General features: G+C 43.2%; 3 protein-coding genes, 1 long non-coding RNA gene and 1 other non-coding gene across 11 annotated transcripts in view; 3 read left to right on the forward strand and 2 right to left on the reverse strand.

Annotated features, from left to right (window-relative positions):
* Positions 1-10,994, forward strand: part of klf3 (Kruppel like factor 3 (basic)) — a 20,137-nt gene extending 9,143 nt beyond the window's left edge. Inside the window, exons 2-6 of the mRNA XM_019876603.1 lie at positions 2,994-3,054; positions 3,454-4,027; positions 4,567-4,714; positions 7,594-7,760; positions 9,162-10,994. Coding sequence (XP_019732162.1) covers positions 3,013-3,054; positions 3,454-4,027; positions 4,567-4,714; positions 7,594-7,760; positions 9,162-9,343 — 1,113 coding nt within the window. The 5' untranslated portion in view covers positions 2,994-3,012 and the 3' untranslated portion in view covers positions 9,344-10,994. The remainder of the gene's footprint in view (positions 1-2,993; positions 3,055-3,453; positions 4,028-4,566; positions 4,715-7,593; positions 7,761-9,161) is intronic.
* Positions 10,995-11,622: 628 nt separating this feature from the next.
* On the reverse strand, positions 11,623-11,694 carry trnap-agg (transfer RNA proline (anticodon AGG)). The gene has a single exon. It is a non-coding gene; the product is annotated as a tRNA-Pro (tRNA).
* Positions 11,695-12,138: 444 nt separating this feature from the next.
* On the forward strand, positions 12,139-20,822 carry fam114a1 (family with sequence similarity 114 member A1). Of its 2 annotated transcripts, none has more exons than XM_019876601.1 (13): positions 12,139-12,231; positions 13,253-13,552; positions 14,305-14,377; positions 14,463-14,689; positions 15,389-15,523; positions 16,768-16,920; positions 17,002-17,137; positions 18,185-18,276; positions 18,766-18,966; positions 19,059-19,204; positions 19,291-19,363; positions 19,464-19,517; positions 20,645-20,822. In XM_019876601.1, exons 2-13 carry the CDS (start codon positions 13,259-13,261, stop codon positions 20,768-20,770), a joined length of 1,710 nt encoding a protein of 569 aa, XP_019732160.1. In that variant the 5' UTR covers positions 12,139-12,231; positions 13,253-13,258; the 3' UTR covers positions 20,771-20,822. The 2 variants fall into 2 exon arrangements, with proteins under 2 accessions (XP_019732160.1, XP_019732161.1); XM_019876602.1 differs by having other exon boundaries at positions 13,253-13,507.
* Positions 20,823-21,014: 192 nt separating this feature from the next.
* On the reverse strand, positions 21,015-24,755 carry LOC109519828 (uncharacterized). Of its 6 annotated transcripts, none has more exons than XM_019876605.1 (9): positions 24,540-24,755; positions 23,839-24,120; positions 23,439-23,723; positions 23,102-23,212; positions 22,958-23,005; positions 22,184-22,225; positions 22,078-22,110; positions 21,912-21,962; positions 21,015-21,544 (listed from the first exon to the last, which is right to left on the reverse strand). In XM_019876605.1, the coding sequence occupies exons 1-9, from the start codon at positions 24,625-24,627 to the stop codon at positions 21,468-21,470; spliced, it is 1,017 nt and encodes a 338-aa protein (XP_019732164.1). In that variant the 5' UTR covers positions 24,628-24,755; the 3' UTR covers positions 21,015-21,467. The 6 variants fall into 6 exon arrangements, 3 of the variants coding, with proteins under 3 accessions (XP_019732164.1, XP_019732163.1, XP_019732166.1); XM_019876604.1 differs by having other exon boundaries at positions 21,888-21,962; XR_002169039.1 differs by lacking the exon at positions 21,912-21,962 and adding an exon at positions 22,305-22,343 and having other exon boundaries at positions 21,526-21,544.
* LOC109519829 (uncharacterized) lies at positions 23,572-25,612 on the forward strand. Its single transcript, XR_002169040.1, has 2 exons — positions 23,572-23,650; positions 24,751-25,612. It is a non-coding gene; the product is annotated as an uncharacterized LOC109519829 (long non-coding RNA).
* Positions 25,613-25,931: the final 319 nt, after the last annotated feature.

Genomic DNA, 25,931 nt, shown 5'->3' on the forward strand with positions numbered 1-25,931 from the left:
CCTTAGGTGTGAGCGCGGATGGTTGTTCATCTCTGTGTGCCCTGTGATTGGCTGGCAACCAGTTCAGGGTGTCCCCCGCCTATTGCCCGAAGACAGCTGGGATAGGCTCCATCACGCCCCGCGACCCTTTTGAGGTTAAAGCAGATCAGAAAATGGATGGGTTACTGGTCAGAATTAAATGGACTTATTGTCTAATTAGTCTTGCATGACAGTAAATGTAATGTTAAATTGTTACTGCCTGTAAAAATTCACCGTGCATTTCATACACAAGGTGAACACATCGCGAGTCAACTAGCGTCCCATTTTCAACGTATCATTTGGTTGTGCAGGTGTGCCTAAAGTGTGCTGGCATGTCTGTATGTTATTACCTCGTGTGTAATTCACATTCCAGCATTTCTTTTGATGTTGTTTCGAAGTGATCATGAGACACATACGTTACCACAAAATTGTTTTGCCGCAAACAAGAATTGAATATCTGATTCCCACTTCATGGTTGGTCAATGTTGGTACTTGCGTGGCTGGTTGTTGTTATTCCGTAGCCTTTCCTGGTTGACTTTCACTTGATGTTGCGTCTTTGGCATCTTGCATTTATTGTATCGGTCACTTTCCGTTTCAGACTCTTCTGTTTGTGATACATCTTTAGAGAAGAGGTCATCTCTTGTCATGCAGTAATCTCGCTCATTTCCACTTCTTTGGAGATCATCATAATTGATAAGCTTTATTATCTTTGGACCTAAAGATGCTTAACTAACTAAATAATATAATCTAAATGTAATATGCACAAAAGTGAGCACCTGCGTGTGGCCTCACATCTGTCACTGTCAATTTGTCGTGTTTGTTGCATGTTTTGACAAGAAGATTGAACTCTCCGAGCATAAATCAACCTTAGAGGACATGAAATGCATGTGGGGAAATGTTTGACGACTGTCTGTGTCTTTCGAGGAGTTTCAGGAATGCAGAGCGCTTGGGAGGAATTTTCGGACTGCTATTCTTATCTATTTAATTTTTAGAACAGCTTGACACACTAAGTCACTCGCGAATTTACGCAACACTGGACAGTAGGTAGGAAAATACTTCGAGGCCATCCAAAACCATTAAGATGAAGTCGAGCAACGGCCCCGCATCTGCGACACACTCCAAAAACTTCTCAAAAGTCTTCCCAGAAGTTTGCCCTATTTTATAGTCCTCCACCCCCAACTTACCCCAATGCCCATTTTCACGTTCTCAAGGGGACGTTTGAAAATGTCCCAATATTTAGGCCTGTAGTTGTCGAAAAGGGCTCAGGCAAAGTGGATTACGAAACGTGGAAAAACACTCCAACTAGTTTGGAACACACTCGACAAGTCGAAGTAGAGCACATACCTTCACGGCTGAACAATCCTGACTACATTTTTATTGTTTATTCCTTAACGTAGAAACACTGCAAAATAGCCCCATCGGAACCATGACAAAAGATTTGACGATACCCAGGCAGTTTTTTTTTTTTTTACCCAGAACCCAGCAAAGCAGCATATTTCTTTACATACAGTATCTGTGCCAAAGTAAAAAGCACAAGCGAAACATGAATAGGAGCAAGGGCAAACACAGTGGTCAAAATATTGTTGACATGAAACCATTTCCTCATTGTTGAAATCGCACATGAGCTGAGCTTTGTCCAAACAGTTGCAAGGGGAGAGGCCGTTGAATATGTCGTCAGATACTGCGTGAAACGTCTGTTTGTGCTCCTCACGTCACCTGATTGGCAACCACAAACGAACAACTGCTTGACCTCCAGTTGAACTGCAACACAATGCGCCGCACAAGCGAGGGCTCGCGCGCGCACGCGCGCGCACACACACACACACACACACACACACACACACACACACACACACACACACACACAAACACATGACATGTTAGGCCACACCTGACTGCTCGCTCTTTGTTTCTTCGGAGCCGCACCACAGTTGCGGCCTGTGTCGTCATGTTCACACCCTTCCTGACCCAGAGCAAAGCATCCTGCTTCCCCATTGGTCTGTTCGCCATCTGGACTCCCAGTGTGCATGTTTGTGTGTGTCCCTGTTGTGGATAGGGCGTGAGGGCTTGTGTTCTTGCCCATTTGTTAATAATTAAAGGCTAACTTGTCTCAGACTGTGGACTTTGATCAGGTCACACACACACACACACACACACACACACACACACACACACACACACACACACACACACACACACACACACACAACTCCTCAGCACAGGTCATGTTACCTAAAGGCTAGATGGAACAGGCACACACTTATTTCGGTTGTGGTTACACTTGGTGTGTGCATGCATATTTTCCTGGTTTGCTCGCTACGCTTCATTCTACGCTGGTTTGATTTACTTGGGGGCGGGGGGGTGCAGCTAATCACCATTGCAAGGGTTGCAGTCGCACCAAACCGGGAAAGGAACTGGTGTCTATTAGTGATAGAGTTGCTGTAAAAACTTTCAGAGGAAGAGGATGAAGACAAGGGAAAGAGGTGAAGAAATAACAAGAGAAGCGGCAATATACAGAACACAGAGGCGCTCAGGTAGATGTACTCGGGGTAGTTGTCCATGAACGCTCTCATTCATTGAAATACTTGGAAAGCCCCAGATAACTTTTTACTGTTGGGATTTTTTTTTCAAACGTAGTTTTCTTCATATTAAAAACAAAAACGTGATCTTGATGTTTTCGATGCATTTTATATACACTTATTTAGCATTAGATAATCGCTTTCATCCATCCATTTTCTGCGGCGCTTATCCTAACTTGACAATTAACTCCAGTTTTTGGAACGTTAGAGGAAGATGACGTACATGGGGGAAAAAAAAATCGCACCACTGGGAGGCCGTGGATCAGATTTGAACCCTCAACCTCAGATGGTGAGGCGGATGGGCTAACCATATATCATCTGTTTTATGTCCTTAATTGAAACCAAGATTACTTGTACGTGTCTTCATATATGTATACCTGTGTTGTGCTTTTACAGGCTTTCGGCCATTGCAGCCATGCTGATGTATGATTACCCTCTGAAGACAGACATGGAGACGGTAAGGCACGTGTGTGTTTTGTGCAGTGTGTATGCTCGCATCATGCCTGAGCATGTTTTTGATGCCATGTAGCAAGTAGCCCGCACATAGCAACCCGCACTCATGCTACGTGCCGAGACAGCCCGGTTCCCACATTCCGCCTCTTCCTGGACAAACAGGCTGCAGCACAGTGGACATTTGCATACAATGGTCGCGCACGCCGCCATGCAGCAAGCTAATCAGCACTCGGTTCTGACAGACATTCCCGAGCAAAACTGTGCTGACGTTTCTTGGCTGGCTGTAGTTGTTTGTGAGGCAGAAGCCTGTTTTTGCCGGCATTCCGTGCTGAGCGGGAATGTTCAACTCTGCTCTTTTGTTCCCTTTCCTTTCTCCTGCATCCTCTCTTCCTCTCTTTCGCAGTCATTCTACTCACCGCTGGTGAAAACGCCGGATCCGTACGGAGTCTACTTCTCCCATCCAACCCACGTCTACCACCACAGCCACATGCAGGCCCTGACCCAGTCCCGCGCCGCGAGCAACCCATCGCACACCCAGCTGGAACCCGTTGATCTGTCCCTGAGCAAGCGCTCGTCCTCCTCCGCCACCTCCTCCTCGTCCTCCCCTCACTGCTCATCCGCCTCCTCCCCGGCCTCCTCGCGGAGCACCCCGCCGTCGCCTTATAGCACCGCCAGCCGTGCCTCCCCGCGCTGCTCCCCCCAGCTGACCCAGCGGCACTCCTCGCCGTCCCACGCGCTCCCGCCGGCCGCCACCTCGCTATCGTACCCCACCATGGTGGCTCCTCTGATGGGCGCAGGCTCCGGCGTCATCCAGAGCTCGGGGGTCATGGTGTCTCCGGTCATGGTGCCTCTGTCCGTCCTGTATCCCTCCCCGCTCCACTTGCATCAGCCCATAATGGTGAGCCCACCTGTTACGGCGGACGATGAGCATCATCACCATCATCATCATCATCATCGAAGCAGAGACCACAAGACAGGTCAGCCCTCATTTGTTGCTTTTATTTACTTTGAGCATTCTCCCAAAACAAAATGCACATATTCATTCTTCAAACATTTTCACTCATATACAATGGAATTTTAACCGTAAAAAATTGTACTCCCTTGCCATGTGAACAATGCAACAAAAACATAATGGTATTGTCAATATACAAAAATCTTAAATGTAGCTTTTGGTTCACATAAATTGTGCTGAACACGCTTCAAAAACAACTAGCAGGCAGCACATATTCATATAAATTTATGAAAGTGAGGGAATGCTAATTTCCTTAACACAAGCCAAAGAGCAGAGTATTCCAAGGTTAACTTCATTGGTTAGCCACATTTATTACATGGCATAAATTACGTTGGAGGAAATGTGATCAGAATGACTTAACTGCTTACGGTACTTGAGTAAAAAGTAAAGAGATCTGCGATTACAAAATGTTACAATTTTACACAATGCTTCTTCCTTGGCTAACACCAAAAGGCTGCTTCTATGTGTGTGTGAGTGTCTCAAAATGACTTTGTTTCTGCCCAGTTCAATCCAGAAAGTCATTGGATGGGCGAGGCGATGGGCACGACTTGCACAAGCTCATCAAAACCGAGCCTCGTCCCGAGCTCATTCATGAGCACCACAGCAGCCACGACATGAAGTCATCGGTCATCAGGATACCACAAGAATATGAGTAAGTTTGACACACACACACACACACACACACACACACACACACACACACACACACACACACACACACACACACGGGTATTATTACATTTTTGCCATGCCTTGGCATCTTGGTCCCAAAGAAGGATGTCGAAGTGACTTGAGGAACTTCATATAGACAGAACGACAATAGCGCTTTGCCACGATCTTTGTGGATTTTTGCTATTCGCAGCAGGGCTCAAGCGCTTTCTTTCCTAAAGAGTGGGAGGGGCTTCATTCTCGTCAAGGATGTACCCCCACATCTGCTCAATTTACAATTGGAGTTTGGGATTTGATGAGCGCTTACACATTTATTCCTTCAGAAAAGACAGTACACATTTTACAAAAACAAATACAAAGTGCAGGATTTCGGAGGAACCTTTTAAAAAAATGAAGATAATCAAAACAATCAAAATAAAATGTGTTCAGTGATCGTATAATTTAATTATGCCGCAGTGATATTGTCCACGACGGTCACCATTCTTGTCGTAAATGGGGAAAAAAGTTTCTTCTTTAAACAATTGTGGATACAAACAGGAGATACATTGGATAACATCTCCATTCCGAATTCCTTCGCCCCACCGTTTATTCTTTTCTTTCCAGTCGGCTGTGTCCTCTGGTACGGGTCTCCATGCGACGAGGCTGTCCTACAAGTTTATATCAGCCATCCAAATCCTGTCGCCGCCACTCTTCCACTTCCTGTTCTGTCTTTCGTAACCACCTCCCTCCTTTTCGCTTCCTGTGTTTTTTTAGCGCTCGTCGTCTGGCATCTGCAGGCCCCACGTCTATTCTGCTTCTCCTCTCGCTCATCTGTTCTTATTCCTCGACCTTTCATCCGACATTTAATGGACAAGTGTCGTCAGGTAGTTGTTGGCTTAGTTTTGAAGTCATTGTCAGTGTGCCAAGTGTGGCTGTGGGTGTGTCCAGTGCTGTCATCACCTCTCAAAAGTCATTCAAGCGTGTACTGTACGTGGAATATAGGTCATGTTGGCTCACCACTGTCGACCAGGGTTGGTCTTAGTGCGTGTGTGTGTGTGTGTGTGTGTGTGTGTGTGTGTGTGTGTGTGTGTGTGTGTGTGTGTGTGTGTGTGTGGCCTGCCTGCCTGCCTGCCTGCCTGCCTGCCTGCCTGCCTGCCTGCCTGCCTGCAAATTCCTTTGCAGTGGACCAATGTGAAAGATTCATTTTTCAACACCCCGTGTCTGCTTTTAACCGCCACTTTATCACGCCGTTGTACACACATGCACGTACGCCCATGTACGTACTCACACACACGCGCGCGCGCACACACACACACACACACGCGCGCATGCGTTCATGTCGAGAGAGTCCTTTTCTTTTTCACAAATCCAAAAACAAATGAATTATGTCACAAAAATTTCTCCCATTGTGTTCAATGTGAATAGCATATATGAGAGTCCTACTTCGTAAGCCCCGTTACCTTCCTGCAAACAATTACTTTCAAGTGGAACCTTCCAAGTCAGACACCCTAAAGGCAGTACATTTTGTGGAAAATTGTGCAATTAAGAAAATGTATAGTTCAGTGTGTAACATCAAGTATTTGTCATCAAATCTCATGCAACTTGAACTCAGTGAGCGGTCTCAGGCCACCAAAATCCTATTTTTCAGTACTTATTATTTGAATGACTGCTACGCCGTATCTCAAGTAGGATTTCAAATGAGTTTTGATATATTTCACATGAAAAAAAATAGTGGGACTTTGGAGGTGGAGGTTTTTTTTTTCTTCAAATATGAACCCTTCACATTTGAATAAATAAGGATACAGTGATCCCTCGCTATTTCGTGGTTCGTTTATCGCGGCTTCAGTGCATCGTGGACTTTTTCAAACATATTCATAAAAAAATAAATAAATAAATAAAAACAATTCCTATACATGGAGTACAATACTGTATATGTTGCTCTATGTGACTCGCTGTTGTTTTGCTGACTTTCGCATCTTCTCACGGACCGTTTGCGGACTTTAAAAAAAAAAAACTTTTTTTTTTTTTTAATATGTTAATTGGTCGCTACTTCGCGGATTTTCGTTTATCGCGGGTGGTTTTGGTCCCCATTAACCGCGATAAACGAGGGATTACTGTAATTCAAACAGGATGATCAATAATAATAATAAACATGTTCCTGGTGATCTCCCCTTCCTCTTCAACCATTGACACTCACACCAAAGGACAATAAACTTTCAATTAATGGTACATGCATGCGTTTGGAATGTGGGAGGGGCCTGGACTACTCAGAGAACATGTCAACACCACAGAAGGCAGGCCGGAGCCTGGATTTGAACGCCCAACCTCAGAACTAAACAAAGAGCTAACCAATTATGCAATTCTTGTTATAGTTCTTCCAAAGTATACCTGGAATTTTCAATTTTTTATTTTGTTACAATCATTTTGTAGTACTTAAAATGCTTAAATGACAAAGAAAACAACTCGAACCTCAAATTCATGACAAGATAGTCATGAATTTAAAAAAAAAATAGGGGAAAAAAAAGTGTGACCTAATGAATTATGTTCCACTGTTACCATTTTATGTCTAAATAAAGATTCATTAATTAATTGATGAACGTTGTGGACTTTTACACAGTACTTGGACTATTTTTAGCCCGTTCAAAGACAAAAGATGACGAAACCAAACCAAAAGGTGTGGTGCGCTGGAAAAAGTGGGAGGTGTTTTTCAACTTCCCGACAGGCAGTTGTTATTTTTGTGCCGGAGGGTTGCTGCCACTTGAATCTGCCAACTAACAGTTCACTCGGGTGATTTCAACATCCAGCAAAGGAGGCCGCTATGATGTGACACCGACTCCTCCTGCTGGTTAAATCTCAACCATTCTCTTCTTCCCGTGTGTTTAGGGGCAACAACCCGTCCGTTATTGTCCATTCGGCCACTCAGCATCCTCTCCCCGCTGACTCTCCAGACACGCTGAAGAAGAGAAGAATCCACCGTTGCGATTTCTCTGGTTGCAACAAAGTCTACACAAAGAGTTCACACCTCAAAGCGCACCGTAGGACGCACACAGGTGAGATCTTCCGCTTTGTGACACAAGATTAGGTACATCCGCACTGTCGACTGTCCCCCAGTACAATAAATACCGTGCAAGAGCCCGTGTGCAGTGGTGCTGAACTGCATTGCATCCTACTGAAAAGGTAGAGCTGTGTAATACTGTAGAATTTTTTTTTTTTAATATACTTTTTTTAAAAAACAACTCCAGCAAATATTAGAAGCAGTTCTCTGTAAGATACACTACAGAAAATGTCATTCACAATAAACTGCATAAAAAATTTATTTCAGCAAACAGTAGTGTAACTGCAGGTGGTGGGAGGTGTTTATTTGTACAAACATATTTTAGGAGCACGTCGTTGCCCCATTCTCGCGGTTTAATGTTTGTCCCACCATTCCTCCTTTGTTTTTTTTTTTTTTTTTAAGCTATTGTTTTTACTTACCGTATTTTCCGCTCCTAAAAGCCTTCCATTTTTTTAAAAGCTCACAGCGCCTTAAAATCCGTTGCGCCTTGTGTATGGTCATTACGGTAATATTTCGACCCCAAAATGGCTCCTTGCTCGAGACATGCTGACAACGCAGAGTTCAAAATTAAAGCGACCGGTTCCGCAGGTGAACACGGAAATAGAGCAGTGGCGAGAGAGTCCATCGTTAACGAGTCAATGTTATAACTTGCTGTTGGTTAAGTGAACTGTGTCGCTGCTTTATTATATAAGTTTTACTGACATCTGATCGTTCTGTTGGCGTTTCCTTGAGTGTAGCTCCATCTAGTGGAGGCATTGTAGATTGCGTCTTATAATGCGGTGCGCCCAATGTATGAAAAAAACGACAAAATAGGCCATTCATTGAAGGTGCGCCTCATAATCCAGTGCGCCCTTTAGTGTGGAAAATACAGTACTGTAATGCACCTCGCATGAGGGAAAGGAGAATCATGCCTGCCAATGCACTTTTCAGCCTTTTCGATGAAACATAACACCTGCAGTAAATAGGGTTTTACTCTAAGTATAAAACAGACAAATCACGGCGAAATGCAGCTAATTTTCAGCAAATTCGGCCACCTGGGCAAATCAAAAATTTTGCATAGCTGCCCAGAGCATGAATGTGGATGTGCACAACATTGTGCGATCACGGCAAGGCCACCAGAAGGGAAGTTATTATAATTTTTTAACACATCGTAGGGAACTTATTAACAACATATGGTAAGTTTAAGCCACTGAATGTTTCAACGGGTGCTACTGTTTTGATTAGCAATTGCGTTAGAAAGTTAGGTGGCGTGCTGTGAGATGTTTTTAATGTGACGTGTGTGTCTTGGCTCAGTGAAGCTCGAGAAACGCCTTAGCTTGTGCAGTTTGTGTTGCGACAGTGTTCATGCATTTTTTTTTTTTCCTTGAACCGTGAATGTGTTTGTGCGCTCCTGCAGGCGAGAAACCGTACAAGTGCATGTGGGAAGGCTGCACATGGAAGTTTGCCCGGTCCGACGAGCTGACACGACACTTTCGCAAGCACACGGGAGTGAAACCTTTCCAGTGTCCTGACTGCGAGCGTAGCTTTTCCCGCTCCGACCACCTGGCCTTGCACAAAAAGCGCCACCTCCTGGTGTGAAACTTCAACTCAGGACAACTTCAGCTACCTGGTCCTGAATTCAACATTGGACTGTACCACTTGGACTTTGAGGGGCGGGGCTGGGGGTATAAATATCGGACTCCAATGTACGGATTGGGGCAAGCTGTGACGCTTTCACTTCTTTGACCTGAATATGAGCTGGTATCCTACTGCATCAAAAAAAAAACAAAAAAACTTTGAATCATTCACAGCATGTTGCCATTACATTTTGGGGAATCCAAACATTTTCTCTTTTGAAAGTGATTGCAACATCTCAGCTGGTTTGAGAGTGCTTCCCCCTTGTGGCCTTACAAAACACACACGTACGGAAAGCCGTTGGAGAATTTATGCCAAAGCGCTTGATTTCCAATTTTGGGTCCATGTACTTGTACTTGTAACCAGCTCCCTATGAGCATTAATTTGTCATCCTATTTTGTGTTTTTTATGGTCTTACTAGTGAGGCCAATGGGCATACCAGTGGATGGACCTTAAACTGGAGAACAAGGTTCTGGAATAAATGCTCAAAGTGCTTTCCATACACATAGGCACCATGAACAAACTTTTCATGTTTAAGGAAACTCTTTTTTTTTTTTTAATTTGTCTTTGAGGGCCAACGAAATGTGAAGTTTTTCGCATTGTATTGCATCACACCTACTTGTGGGCAATGTGGCTAACTCGTCTAATGCTAGTCCCCCAAATTGAAACAACACACACCTCATCTGCTTCGAAAAGCTTGAATGATGCGTTCTCTTATGTGCACACTTTAATGGAACACAATGCAGGAAAAATGCACTTAATGAAATCTGGGTTAGAAAGTATTTTGGTTGTTTTTATTTAGAAATGTGAACGTTGCTGTACTTGGGGCATTATATTGTTTCGGTCAGGACATGCATAAGGATATTAAGTGCAGCAAAATATCTCATTTCTTATATCAAGCTTCAGCAGTATATCTATAATATGATCTTTTTGGAGCGCGGGAAGGTTGTGATGCAGTGTCAATCTAAGTTTTTCTCTTGAGACACTTTTACTTGGGAAATGTCAGCGTTCAAGGCAAGGAACCGGACAGGACATTTTTTGCTTTCAATATTTCTATGTACCAACATAATTCCAATCAAATTTCCCTTATTTAGCTGTCCGTTCTTTACAGCCTCCTGAGAACAAAGAGAGAAACAAGTAATGTGTGTTTGTGTGAGTGTGTTCATGTCTCCATGCTGTGTGCACTTTATAGGTAAGATTCAAACCAGCATTCCCAAAAGCATACATTGATCCACATAAACTAAACATACCCGAATGTAGCGGCTCAACAGATCAGCAGTTTCCTTTTTTTTTTCTTGTAAAGGTTTTTGTCTGTCTGCAAATATAAGTTGTAATATATATTATATATTATATTCATATATATTTTCTAATTGTTAGACTGAAAGGGCAATTACAGGTTTTTATTAAGCATGATTTTGATACTCATAATAATGAAAAATATTACACATTTCTGCAATGTTGTGTCTCTCATGAACTTTATCTCCTTTTAATCTACATTGGTAATTCAAAGGGAATGTGTAAAATGTGAGCATAACTACAGATGTGTGTGCAATTGTGCATTTGTTTTAAAACAAAATATTCATACCACTTAATAAACTTATTGCTATTATTGTCAGAATTGTGGGTTTTTTATGTTTATTTGCTTTAGTCTGTAGTACCTCCTTCCATCCATTTTCCAATGTGCTTATCCTCACGAGGGTCGCGGGCATGCGTTTGTAGCCTATCCCAGCCATCTTCGGGCAGTAGGCAGGCTACACCCTGAACTGGTTGCCAACCAATCGCAGGGCACACATAGACGAACAAGCATTTGCGCTCACAATCACACCTCGGGACTATTTAGAATGTTCATTAGCCTACCATGCATATTTTTGGATTGTGGAAGGAAACCGGAGTACTCAGAGAAAACCCACGCAGCCACGCGGAGAACATGTAAACTCCACCGAGGAAGGCCGGTGCTGGAATCGGACCCTGCACCTCTGCACTGGGAGGCAGACGTGCTCACCACTCGAGCACAGTGCTGCCCTGGAGTACCTCAAAACATTTCATTCAGTTAGTCTTATGGAATCAATATTTTATGGACAGGGTTTTAAGAATCACAAGTTCTACTGTAGTTTTATAACTTAGTGGCATTACAGTTGATTTATGCAAAAAGGTTTGTTTCGTTGAAGGGTAGTTACTCTTCGAGACTATTTATCAGTTATCTTTGTTGTGTGTTTTCGGAATAAGTGAGAGGTGCAAAAGTGGGGCTCGTCCGGGATTTGAACCCGGGACCTCTCGCACCCTAAGCGAGAATCATACCCCTAGACCAACGAGCCACGCCTCAATGTCCTATTTTGAATTTTTTTAAAGAAAATTTATTATTTAATTTCCGTTTGGTTCGACTGCCAATATCATTCAGAGTTTGTCGCCGATTGCCTTGCACTGGACTTGCACGTCAGTGTTGTCATTGCCCGAACCGAAAACAAATAATTATTGTTTTAGCATGTGTGTGATCAAACTTTTTAACTCTTGGTGATGTGCAAAGAACAAAGAATACCATCTTGGCCTTGTTACTCCGAGGACGATATTTGCGCGTAGGCACAGATGACTATTTTTGACATATGTTACTCGGAGGCAACATCATCTTCACCGTTTTTATGCAAAAATGCATACAATAAATGTCTGATGGACCGAGGAGGACCAGGGAACTTCTTGACGGCTGTTGCTCTTCGGTGTTATTCCGTGGACCTAGAGACGACCGTTTGAGGAAATCGCGATGAAACCTCTTGACTGTTGTTACTCTTCGATGTGGAGACTCACCGGCCTGCCGACGTGGCGGGGCGGAAGAGGAGCCGTCGGCTGGTACCAAACGGGTGAGTTGCGCTGTCATTTTTTTTTTTTACACACCAAAACAATACAAAGTTGTCCAGCTTTCAATTTCCATGACAGACATATTTCTCTAAACTATCTGCACTGTTGAAGGCGTTTTTCGCTAGTCATACAATGTATAGGTATATAATTGCAGTCTTGTGCGGTGCTACGTATTTTGCTGTTTCTTGGAAGTTCTCATGTGCATTCGTAGTACGAATAGTTAATACAAATTCTGACACCCGGCTTTTACTTTACTGTCATACATTTAAGTGGATGCTTTGGTTTCATTTAACAGATGAGGCATACAAGTCAGCGTGTCTTCGTCATTGTTTCTCCCAAGCCTTGCCGCCCTAAGGTCCTATATTTATTTTACGCACACTGGTTGAGGTCTAAAACTCGTTTTTTCCCCCGCATCAAAGTTTCTGCACAAAGTGAGTGTAAACAAGACAAGTGCTGTGATTGTGAATACAGTATATGTGCACTCAGTAACCAGCAGGTGGCAATGTGGTACTCTTGTTTGATTACCAATCAAATACTGCATCTCTGAATTTGTCTGTAACTGAACCGAGAATATGGAAGGGTAAGAGGATGTTATTTTCCATGTACTGGATGTAGATTGGCAGTTTTATGCACATTAATAGGGATGACTTGATATTAAAATCAATCTGAAATTCTTTTCATCTAATCTTATCCTCTCTGCATACAGTGAATTTAGTATTGATGCATTTTGCACTCCTCTTCACTCCTGTATTGGCCCGTTGGCCATACTAAATCATTTTTTAAAATTATGGCGCAATTGAATAATGAAGAGACTATAGATTCCATGGTGTTTGCACATCAGCCTCACAATTCTGAGGGTCGGCATTCAAATTTTGATTCCGGCCTTTCTGTGTTGAGTTTGTGTGTTCTCATTCAGTCCTTCTGATAATGATGAGTCCAGCAGGCTCCCCACCGCATAGATACCATCCCAGATTCCCTTATCATGTCCAATATATTAAAAACAGTAATTATCTCCACTTCCAGATCACGATGTCACAGTCTGCCCCGTCTGATGCAGAGAGTCTCCCTCCACCTGGACTGACCACGCACTCTGACCTCAGCTGTGGGCACGATGTCCCTGAAGACCCCGCAGCGTCCGCCGAAACCCAGCAGCCTTCACAGATCCCCGAGAGTGCCCTGCAGACCACCGACGTGGCGACCGAGGACACCGGAGACACCCTAACTTCCTCCGAGAGTCATCTGAAGTGTGACGGTCATCTGACTGAATGTGACCAATCAGTGAGCCTGGAGCCAGATGCAACAGAGGAGGAGAAGGATCAGGAGGTTAGTCATTCAGCATGAGAGATCGATGCAGTCGATTCATTTTGAGAAATGTTAAGGATGTACAGGTAAAGCTAAAATAAAAACAATCGGTCCTCCCAGCTTTGGAGCCGAGGTTCCTGTTTTACGACACAAACACGTGCAGTGTTCGGGACCGAGCCTTGTTGCAAATAGTGAAAATGTGTGAGTAACTGGCGGAATTTGTAAGTTGTGTAACATTTTTGAAAGAAGGGATGATTGGCCAGGCAAAACCCCTTTGGTTATTTCTAATCGGACTCAAAATATGAGGTATTCCAAAATAGCACAATGATTCAGCAAAACAATGAAATAATGAAAAGATGGTCCCTGTTCAGTCCCCAGTCATATTTTCCACCAAAATTGCCAATATTTCACATATTCAGCCATGGTATGTGAAAACATGAGCACAACTGTAATTACATATAGATGACATAAGATGGCACCAAAGCAATCCATGAACCTCCTCAACTCACGCCAACATAGTTCATTGGTAACCAGATGCCACAAGATGAAAGCAATACTTTCATTTTCGACAATGTGCGCTCATCGCAGTTTGCTCAATATTGTACCTAAATATCCACAATATCTTTTTTTGTGAGAATGAAATGGGGGGTGAAAATGTGAAATTCCTCCAGCACACCGGATGACCTATTCTAATGTGTTATGGCACAGTAGGTGTGAATGAAATAGATGATGAGAGGTTGCGACATGTACGGAAAATATGTCGTTGTGTGCAGAGCTCACGTCAAGCTTGGGGAGGTTGGGGTTCATGGGGAAAATCCCTCCTGAGCAGCGCCACCTCCACAGTGGGTACGTCTCACACATGACCTCATCCTTCTCCCCTCTATGTTCTGTCTTCGGTGGATTTTCATGTGTTTCTCTTGACGCGTAACAGGTCACAGTCTGACGTCGGTCAAGGTGAAGGCAGGAGAAGCTCTGCGTCTCCACAGGACCTCCGTGGGGGAGGAGGCCAGAGAGGAAGAGGAGGACACAACAGAGGAGAAGCCGGAGGGAAGAGGGGAGAGCGACCAGCTGTCAGGTCATGAAGAGTCGACCACGACCAGCGCTGTGGCCTCCAACAGGGGCGTCTTCTCTGCTATCTCCAATGTTGTACAGAACACGGTGAGCAAACATCATCCTGCTACTCATGGAAAAACTTGCCTCGAAATATTTTACTGTTGTTACCTCTGCCAAGGAAGTTCTGGCCATTGTGCACAATCCCCGGCTCCACATTTGATCCAGTTTTGTTTTTGAGGTAATCATTGAAGTGATTAAAAAAAAAAAAAACTGCCAAATATTCCCACTATTACTACTAATCAACTTTGTATGTGCAATCAATTGCAATTCAAAAAGAGTTGAAATATTTACCTATCAAGCAGAAATGTTGCCAATTCTGCGCCGTTTCTGCTCCTCCATCTCCTCCTCTCGGCCCCGTGACTCCACATCTGAAAAGTAGCTCCTATATACTTTATCTTATTTTGTCTTGGGATCTCTCCAGTTCTTTTACTTAAACTTTTGTTGCTAGCGGGATGTGGATATTCCCTCATGGTGTCAGCAAAGCTCATCACTCCCAATGTAATATTTTTTGTTAAAAATAGAGGAGGCCAGAATGGGCTGTTTTTTTGTTTGTTTGTTTTTCCCAAAGACCTTTTTCCTCATGTACAAAATACTACCGGTAGATCACACTGACAATTTTAACCACAATGACAAAAAGGGATTTGTTCTGAAAATTGCAAACTCCTCTTTTAGTCCCCACAATTTTGTATCTTGACCTGAGTCGATAACCCCCCGCCCCTGTTTTATATCATGTTGGAACCGCAGGGTAAATCTGTGATCAGCGGTGGCCTAGATGCACTGGAGTTCATTGGAAAGAAGACCATGACCGTTCTGGCTGAGAGCGATCCGGGTTTCAAAAAGACCAAGACACTGATGCAGAAGACCGCCTCGCTGAGCCAGGTATGGTCATGAAGCTCTCCGTCACACTCATTCACAGGACGCGATCACGCCCCGTCTCGGCATGGTTCCACCTTGGTCCCTGTTGTTTTGTAGATGTTGAAGGAAGCCAAGGAGAAGGAGCGATAAGACAAGAAGAGCTCTGATGCTGGAAGAGAGGGTAAAAGTGATCAAAATGAAAGACGGAGCAAGCAAAATAAAAGACATTTTCCAAGAAATTGATGTAAGTGAAAGTGAATGCTGATCGTAAATTTCGCAATTTCTTTCCCTTTTTTTCTTTCTACACTGACAATATGAAGTGTCAAATAAGTGTGTGCTCATACTTATGTACTATTGGAATAAAAATAGAGTACACAAACGTTTGTGTGTGCGTGTACACATACGTTTGTGTGTGTGGGTGTGTGTGTGCTTACATCTAAGATCAAATTTGCTACAGTGAAAAACCCCCTGTTGTGAAAAATTTCTTGCTGCAAACATGATTTCGTTGTAGAGGAGTTTCACTGTATTACTACTAATCAACTTTGTATGTGCAATCAATTGCAATTCAAAAAGAGTTGAAATATTTACCTGTCAAGCAGAAATGTTGCCAATTCTGCGCCGTTTCTGCTCCTCCATCTCCTCCTCTCGGCCCCGTGACTCCACATCTGAAAAGTAGCTCCTATATACTTTATCTTATTTTGTCTTGGGATCTCTCCAGTTCTTTTACTTAAACTTTTGTTGCTAGCGGGATGTGGATATTCCCTCATGGTGTCAGCAAAGCTCATCACTCCCAATGTAATATTTTTTGTTAAAAATAGAGGAGGCCAGAATGGGCTGTTTTTTTGTTTGTTTGTTTTTCCCAAAGACCTTTTTCCTCATGTACAAAATACTACCGGTAGATCACACTGACAATTTTAACCACAATGACAAAAAGGGATTTGTTCTGAAATTGCAAACTCCTCTTTTAGTCCCCACAATTTTGTATCTTGACCTGAGTCGATAACCCCCCGCCCCTGTTTTATATCATGTTGGAACCGCAGGGTAAATCTGTGATCAGCGGTGGCCTAGATGCACTGGAGTTCATTGGAAAGAAGACCATGACCGTTCTGGCTGAGAGCGATCCGGGTTTCAAAAAGACCAAGACACTGATGCAGAAGACCGCCTCGTTGAGCCAGGTATGGTCATGAAGCTCTCCGTCACACTCATTCACAGGACGCGATCACGCCCCGTCTCGGCATGGTTCCACCTTGGTCCCTGTTGTTTTGTAGATGTTGAAGGAAGCCAAGGAGAAGGAGCGAGCACGTCTGAGCAACCAGCCCATCAGCGCACCGACGGCTCATTATGGGATTCTTTTTGATGACTACCAGGGCTTGTCCCACCTGGAGGCTCTCGAGATCCTGTCCAACGAAAGTGAGGCCAAGGTCAGCCCATAGTTCTAGGGAAAGACGAAATATTTTGTCCAGCAGAGTGCGAATCGAGAAATAAAGCCAAGTCACCCACAGGTCCAGGAGTACCTCTCCTCCCTTGAGGAAGAAGAGCAGGAGGAGGTGAAGAAGGAGCTTATTTTCATCAAGGATATCTTCATCAAGAGAGAAGAGGAAAAGGAAGAGGAGGCTGGGAATGAAGAGCAGGCGAAAGGTAATTTATGTGGTGACAATTTGAATTTAATATCGTTTCCCTTTTGGAAATATTCTCGCTATTGTAAAATCTTCCTTAACTGTATCAGCAATTTTGAAGCAATAGTAAAATGTTACTGTAATACAAGTGTAAAAAGAAGTTGGCCGCATTTGCCGTTAACTATTTTTCAATTTAAAAAAAACGTTCTCTTCACTGTAATGACAAGCTATATTTACTCACTTTCCTAAGTTAATTTTAGGGATAAATTGTACTTGTCAGAGTAGGTATAATGCCGTATACTATTCACCTATTTCCAACCCACTCAGATCCATTTACTGTAACTTTGTTTGTTCGGTTGTCCTCATTCAAAAGGTAGGAAAAAAAATTGTACACAGTACTGAAGGCAAAGACCTAAGTTGGCAGAACCTGTGTTGTTTTTGAGTAATGAAACAGAGGTCAGCATTGCTGATAAATTAAAAAAAAATCACTGCAATCAAATTATATATACTGTATACAGTTAATAATGTCTGCCAGGTGAGCCTACTGTGTGCTACGTGCCTGTAAACCAGGGGTCACCAACCATTTTGAAACCGAGAGTCACTACTTGGGTACTGATTGGACACTTCATTTTACTCAAGTTAGAACCATTTGCTTTTCGTAAGGTTCCTTGAGGATAATTTTTGGCTACTCACCTCTGCAAATTGTCATTCTCCTGTGCATCGCTATACATAAAGATGGGAAAGCATTCTTAATGGACGCGCAGCACACCCTTTTTACCGTAATGGCAACATTAGCAACTTTGATGGCACCCATTCTTTTCAAGATGGTTACTATCATTGATGAGAGATGCGTCTCTTGAGTTTTGCTGAAGTGTCACAAGATTAGTGCAAGTCACGCATGACGTTACACAACGGCGTTTGAACCTCGACTATTTATGGGGGGGGGGGGGTTTCTTGTGGCTATGAAGGCTTTTTTGACAATATCGTGATATGCTGTTACGCTCCGAATGATGACCGTAAGTGATTCAAGTGTCTCTGTTTGTGTGTGTTCGTGTGCGTATTTCTGTAGAGGCTGATCAAGTAGACGAAGAGTTTATGAGTGTTCTGACTGAGTTGCTGTTTGAGCTTCATATTGCTGCTACGCCGGACAAACTCAATAAGGTAAAAGATGTACACAACACAACTGTTTGTATCTTGGGCTGCAGAAGAAACGGTGCCTTTTAGGCATCTACAGCAGCGAAAGGGAAACTTTTGTACTCCAGGGCCACTTTTAATTTTTAAAATCTCAATACAGACAGCTGGTCCATGTCATTTGTAGATAGAGGTAATAAAATATAAAAATGTCTTATGGTATGTAAAATCTATAAAATTGTTGAAAGAAGGGAGTGGGGCATAGGTAGCCCCTGGGCCATATTTTGCCCACCCTCATCGACTGCTCAGTCTCTACGGTAACTTATCTAAAGTACAAACAAAATCAATCTTTCGTCAATCAATTCATTTATTGTGTCACCATGGTAGGAAATAAATGTTGATCCCAAACTGCAACGTCATTGTTGATATTATGACCAATTGAATCGAATCGTGCAGATGCATGTGATGCTAATACATCACGATGCAGAGCTTTGACAGCTTGTAATTGTGCATCCCCAGGCTCGGATCAGCGCCCACGAGTGGGTGAGCAAGGTGGAACGGCCTGTCACTACGGAGACAGTTGGCAGGGAGACGCGGGAGCAGCCTGGGGGGGAGCAGGGAGAGGAGGGGGAAGATGGATTGGCTAAGGAGGAGAAGAGGGAGGAGGAGCAGGAGGAAGAGGAAGCAAAGTTGGAGGAGGACGGATTCAAATCTGTGGAGGTGAGGTGTCGTCACTGTGATGGGCCATTAATGGAATGATCAATACCAGTGATCTCATTTCGTCCGTGTCCACATCCGTGTTTGTTCTGCAGGCTGTCTACATGTCGTCAGTGGGCAGCCTGGCGGAAGTGACAGCCCGGAGTATTGAGCAGCTCCACAAGGTGGCAGAACTCATCCTACATGGCCAAGAGCAAGAGCAGGAGAAACCAGCAAGGGATCAGGCACATGTCCTCACCAGGTAAGTGTGTGTTAGTGTGTGCGTATATATGCGTTTAATGCGGTGACTGCAGCGAGGCCTGTTCCAACCTCCATTTTTCCTGGCAGGTTGACATGCGCCATGTGTAAGGAGGTGGAGTGTTTGGCCGGAAAGTTCTCTGATACGCTGCTCCTTGTTGGGGTAAGTGCGAGCCAGTGTGTGCAAGATTTGAAATCAGTATGCTGAAAGGAGATGACCAATTCTGTGTAAATTCATACACACTCTTGTCATTCATCGTCAGTGTCAGAGGAAAGCTGAGGAGCTCAGTCCGCTGATTGAAAGCGTGCTGCTGGAGGTGAGAGCCGAACTCCATAGGTTAAGAATCAGTGTTCCATTATCCTGGAATTAGAAAGTGTTGTTGTCACAATGTTAGCCGGAAACATATTTGGTTACATGCACCTTTGATGTTTGTCGTGGTGTTCAACACTCGTGCTTACCTGTGAAATTGTGTGAATGGTTCTAGCCAATTGGTGATATCCCGTATATTTTTTAATGAATAAATACGTGTAACCATATTCTACTAATATATGACCATAACATATTTTTGGAATTCAAACTGTCAGTCACTGACCAGCATCCTGTAATGGATTGACGTTTTTCTCCATTGGACTACAAAACAATTTGTTGTATTTTTGTTAAATCCATGTGCCTGTATTTTCCGCACAATGAGGCGCTTCGGAGTGTAACGCGCACCTTCAATGAATGGCCTATTTTAAAACCGTTTTCCTATATAGGGCGCACCGCGTTATAGAGCGCATGGAAGCTACAGTAGGGGCCGGGGTTGCGTTCTGCATCCACTAGATGGAGCTATGCTAAAGGGGATACAATACAATACAGCTTTATTTGTATCAAGCGTTCACAACCGCTGCAGCTGTAACAAAGCGCTTTACAGAACATTTAAAATACTACGTCCAAGAAATCAGAAAACTGATCCATATATGAGGCGCATCGGTTTATAAGACGCACCGTCTGCTTTTGAGAAAATTGAATGCTTTTAGTGCGGAAAATACGGTCATCTTTATCATTTCTTCCCATCGGAACAAAATGAATAAAAAATCCAGAGCAGAAGTTTTCCACTCTCACATGTTCATTTAACTTTAAATTCAACACTGTTAATATTAAAACACTGAAGCCTTTTCTTTCATGACCAATGATTATCACATTAGGGTGTGCGCCTCAGACATCCAATTATGTGTTCTGAAATGTCACACAAGTGTAAAAATACGTTCAGGACTGTCAGTTAAAAAGCATGAAAACAACTCCGCCTCAACTTTTATAACAAGTGACAATGCTAGAGTCTTGCTGACCGCGCTGTCTTGCCCAATTGTAGGAAGACTTAAAAACTTCCCTACTAACACAATTTTTCTGTTTTGAAATTGCGTGCTCTGGTTTTAATTGAGGTCTTGGGTCTGTCGTCCTCAGGGCTCCAACAGTACCAACTACATCCAAAATGCCTTTCAACTTCTGCTGCCTGTCCTGCAGATCTCCCATATCGAGAGTCAACGCTGCACAACATGCACAGAACCAGCAGCACATGTGCAGCACTAACACACACGCGCACGCACACAATATTGTACAGAAAGGGTAAAGAAATTCCACAAGAGCTAAAAGTGTGCTTAATACAAAGATAATCTCCCAAAAATACAGCATAACCAAAACACGTTGGTGTTTACATTAATATATATTTGAAAAAATATATGTATAAGCACACTTGCACTCCATTGCCTTGACTGACATAAGAGGATTGTTCTCTTTTTAAAATGCCAGTATTCAAGATTAGTGTATTTTTTTCTTATATTGACATCTAACAGCTCCAATTATATCGCCTTGAACGAAATGTATTTCCCCAACATTCACCCTACCAGGATCCAATGCAAATGGCATGCGTAGCTATGAAATAAATGCTCTGATCAGGTATGTGCTCAGACTTTTTGTTATTCTTATTTGTGTTGTTGTTGTTGTTCCACACATTTTTACTGTCCTGCCAAATGTTGCCTTTTAAACCATCCGCTGCGGCATCAACCCTTTGAGTGATCCATTAAAAACAAGAGTTTCTGTAGCCATACAGTCTAGGAAAGATGATCGGTTACGTCCGGATACTTTGCAGTGTCATGTTTATGAGCATTTGAAAATGAAGTCACTTTAAACCTCACTTGCATCCCAGATCTTTTTTTTTTTTTCACATTAAAGTCGTGGACGAATGATGATGATGATGATGATGTCATGTTCATTTTTCTTTGAGAGCCTAAAGCTGTGTCCTGTCCATCACCGGCTCAGCTCCTCCGTGAGGGAAAGTCACTGTTGGACAGTGATGAAGATTGGCTGGAAGAGAAATATTGTTTACAATCATGTGAGATGCATGTGGTCAATGATTACAAATGAAATAGATCATCCATCTTAGGTCGCAAACTTCATTTTTAAACACGGACATATCCATCCATTTTCTGATCTGCTTTATCCTCACAAGGGTCACAGGGCATTCTGTAGCCTATCACAGCTGCCTTCGGGCAGTAGGCGCGGGGACACCCTGAACCGGTTTCCAGCCAATCACAGGGCACACACAGACAAACAACCATGCGCGCTCAAACTCACACCTAGGGACAATTTAGAGTCTTCAATCAGCCTGCCACGCATGTTTTTGGAATGTAGGAGGAAACCGGAGTACCCGGAGAAAACCCATGCAGTTTACCAGTCACATAACAGTGGTCCACATTTCCATCCAGTACAATTTCTGCATCATCTGAAAAAATGAAGACATGAACATCGTAAACAGTAAGATTCATCCATCCAAATGTATTTTTATGACTGTTATCATCATCTGTGCTGAATTATGTTCGTGTGTTATGATTTTCTACCAGCTACTTCGACCTCTTCAATAGATGTTAATCCTGTCATGGAAAAAGAAAATCAGTTCCGGGAAAAAGAAAAATCCATGACATTTTCTTCTCTTTTCGTACTAACCTGACCATGTTGGGCGAGGCTCGTAATTATGAAGGTTTCTCCCTTAAAGCGTTTCAATTCATAATTAAAGTCATGTCACTTTCAATGCATGCACATTAATTAAAAATGTGCCAGAAGTTACTGTTTAGAATGTTGATCTCTGTCATTGCTTCTATCTAATCTAGAGGCACTTCGGATTTGTATCTTATTTGATACAAAGTGTGACATGGAAAAAAAATGTAAACCCTAAACCGAGTTTAGAACCCCACTTTCAACTTCTAACCCAGTTTAAGATAAGATAACATAAGATAACCTTTATTTGTCCCACACTGGGGAAATTTGCAATTTATAACCCAACTTTGAAAGCCTTAACCAAGTTTAAAACCCTAATTTGAAACCCCAACTCTCGTATAGTTTGAAACCGTAACACAAACTTTCAAACCCTTATTTGAACCCATAAACACCAATTGAAACCCTACTTTGAAACATTAACCTCGTTTAAAACTCCACTTTGAAACCTCAGCCCTAGTTTGACCCCCAAATCTAAAACCCTAACCCGAGTTTAAAACCGTAATTTTGCTGACCCCCTGTCACACACTCTGCCCTTTTTAATGCAGTTCACACTAGTTCAGGGAATAAACTAGTAAAGTAAATACATAAATTGTGAACAATCAACGATGTTTTTAGTGCCTTATGTGCACTTTACTAAAAATAAAAAATTCAAAACATTCAGCATTACCCATAGGATAGATAGATAGATAGATATCATAGCTAGCTAGCTACTCATTCATTTACCTGTCAACTGCTGCCCATGGAAGCCATAATCAAGAAGATGTACTTTCCCTGATGGACAGAAAACATGTGCAGGTAAATTTGAATACATTTGCCACTTTGGATACGCCGTGCGCAATGAAGTGAAAGTATGATCGCGTGTCTTACTGCAACAGCGTCCGCTGCGCTTCATTCGTCTGAGGAAAGCTGAGGTCAAAGTCAGCAATACCGCACACAAGAGAACCAGCCAGAGGATCCTGAACACAGCACCCCACTCATCTGGGACAGAGATCGCAGACACAATAACTCAATCTCAAGGACAACAGACTCAACATTAGGTACCCTTTGCACAAGCGCTATATCAACAATTCTGCCGTGACGATATTGCCAATAACCAGAACTTCTGTAGGCTTTCAATCTCAAAACTGAGCACGATTACAGCAAAGTTGTACAGTAGCGAATGTGTAGTGACGGTACACGCTAGTCATAAATTCCCCACGGAAACCTTCTTGTGTCTTTTGAAACTTCTTATTTTCTGCGACAGAAGAGAGGGTGTCGTTTGAGAGTCTCAGCAGACAAACGATGTGATTGATTGTCTCCAAAGTGGGATGGACTGGCCCACAGCAATAAGATGCCGCACTGTGACCTCCATCATCATCCGTCTCCTCGTCAGCTGGTTGAAGATGCAGGGAGCTGGAATTACTGTGGCCATATAAGGTGAGCTTCAGGAAGTTAGCATCTCCAAGTTCAAACTTCACTGACACCTCCAGGTCACTGAGCTGTGGCAACACTGTATTAAACAGGAGAAAGGCAATTCAAGTTTACTCGTACCCCTTATCTTGTGTCGAGAGAGGGTATTTTAAGGATCGTTTTCAAACTGCAGCCAATCGTATCTTTACTTGTACCTGAATAGGAGTTGTTACTCTGCAATTCCGTCGCACTCCCTTGTGTTTCACACATGTACCATCTTAGGTGTGGGTCTTCGCTCCTCGCATCCTTTGTCGTAGGGCTGCTGTCACCTTCTCTCTCATCACACGTCTCACGCCATCGCTCCCCTCCTGGGATGAGAGGCGGGTCACATGACGTTTTTCTTCTCACCTCGGCCTCTGCACTCCCACGCCAGTTCTCCCTCTTCCTCGCTCGCTTGTCCCGTTCACACGGCAAACAGACAAGGCTGACTTTGGACACTGAAAGGAGAGAGTGGACAATGCAGATATTATTTGAATATGCAAGAAGTGGAGAAAAAGAACCTTGTAGGTAAACAAATCAGACAAGGGTAAAATTGAATATCAAACATGTCTGACATGACAAAAGAAGACGTGAGGAAACGTCTGAGTGTGAGCACGTGGCTCGGAGCCAAGAGAGGAAATTGCGTTTTCACAGTTATACATTGCGGAAGTCATCTACGAGGACAATAGTGGTGGCGTGGAGCTCCGTCCACTGCATTAAAATATAACACATAAAGCCCTAAATTACTCCTACCCAGGCCAAATGTGGAATGAAAGTACATTTTTCAGGTTTGTTGGTTTTGACCAACTAAGAAGGACTTCTGGCAGAAAAAGGAATGAACACAAACACGTGCACACACATTTCATAAAACCCTCACCTCCGTATGAAGCGAAAAAATCTGGGAGGCAGATGATGAAGATGAAGACCACGAGGACGAGAAGCTTCGTCACGATTGACCTTGTCATGTTCGCACGTACACGCACACGAGCGCACGCATGCTCTCGAGTATGACTTTTAACCTGTGCCGCCTGCCTCCCCTCTTTCTGTTTCAAAACGTCCCGCCCTCTTCGTTCATCTTTTTGCCGCAGGCCAAGCCTCCAAAGGAAGACCTCAGGACCGAGGCCGAGGTGGGCGATGAAGCAACGGGGCCGTCGGCACGCCGCTGCTCAACGCTTCTCTTCCGCTCGTACTTCCTGTCGTGTTCACACAGAGGATGACAAAGGGACCTACTGGCACAATGTGAGTCGAAATGTCATGTGTCTGAGCAAGCGTTGAGAGAGGCTGCGATGTATTGTATATGCTGGGAGCTATGGCATGCACCCATAGACGATGTAAACAATCGCATTGTAATGGTTGTGTTGGGTTTCGTGTCTACTGTTGGTGTTAACGGAACTGTCCGGAGTGGATCTACAGACTTGCCAAAACAAATTAAGTCACATCAGACAATATTAGAGTTTTTTTTTCCCGGTTGCGTTGGTAATACGAAATGTATTAGGATGAATCTCTGCTGAATTTTCTTGGCATGAGTTCAAGTTTTGACATGTAAAACGGTTGAACAGGTGGTCATAATATGTCAAGCATATTTCTCCGCATTCGCTTCAAACTTTTTTTTTTTCCTGAGGCAAAGTTTGACTTTCTAACCGAGGGAAATGTGTGAAGCATTTGATCAGCAAGCAATGAGCCGGTTTTCTAAGATAGCCAGTGAAGATAATTGTTGTGATGTGGATGAGAATCAGTGGCCCAAAAGAAGCAGGAACACTGCAGTGTAATTTCGACAGTGTTGCACATACAGTTTTTTTTCCCAAAGGGCATAGTCCCATGTCCACGTCAACTTTTTTTTTTTTTAGTTTTAATTTCTTTCTGTGTGCTTGGCAGTGCTCTTTTTCTTTCTGTATCTCAACGAAATGGTTGTCAACAAATTACCACGCAAACAGTAAAAAATGAAATGAAGTCCGTGAGGGTGTAACTTTTAATTTATCATCAAAACTTACCGTAAGCGGCACTTTACTTCAGAGCATCCATTCAAAGTACACCGTTAGGCTCTATTGACAACAAGAAGAACTAATTTGAATTTCTTTCTGCGTACACATCGGCACACCGACGTGGCGTCGCTGACGTTCAGTGACACAAATATTTACTTTTGATGTACAAAGGAATTGGAGAAATGGTATTTCCGCAGCAACCATGATGTTTTGCTATTTGTGCAGATTGTTTTAAGAAATGCACTTAGTGTTTTGCAAATTTCAATATTGTGACCTCCTGGTGTTGT

This window comes from Hippocampus comes, unplaced genomic scaffold (genome assembly GCF_001891065.2).
Source record: "Hippocampus comes isolate QL1 unplaced genomic scaffold, H_comes_QL1_v1.1 scaffold51, whole genome shotgun sequence".
In the NCBI taxonomy this organism is placed as follows: domain Eukaryota; kingdom Metazoa; phylum Chordata; class Actinopteri; order Syngnathiformes; family Syngnathidae; genus Hippocampus; species Hippocampus comes.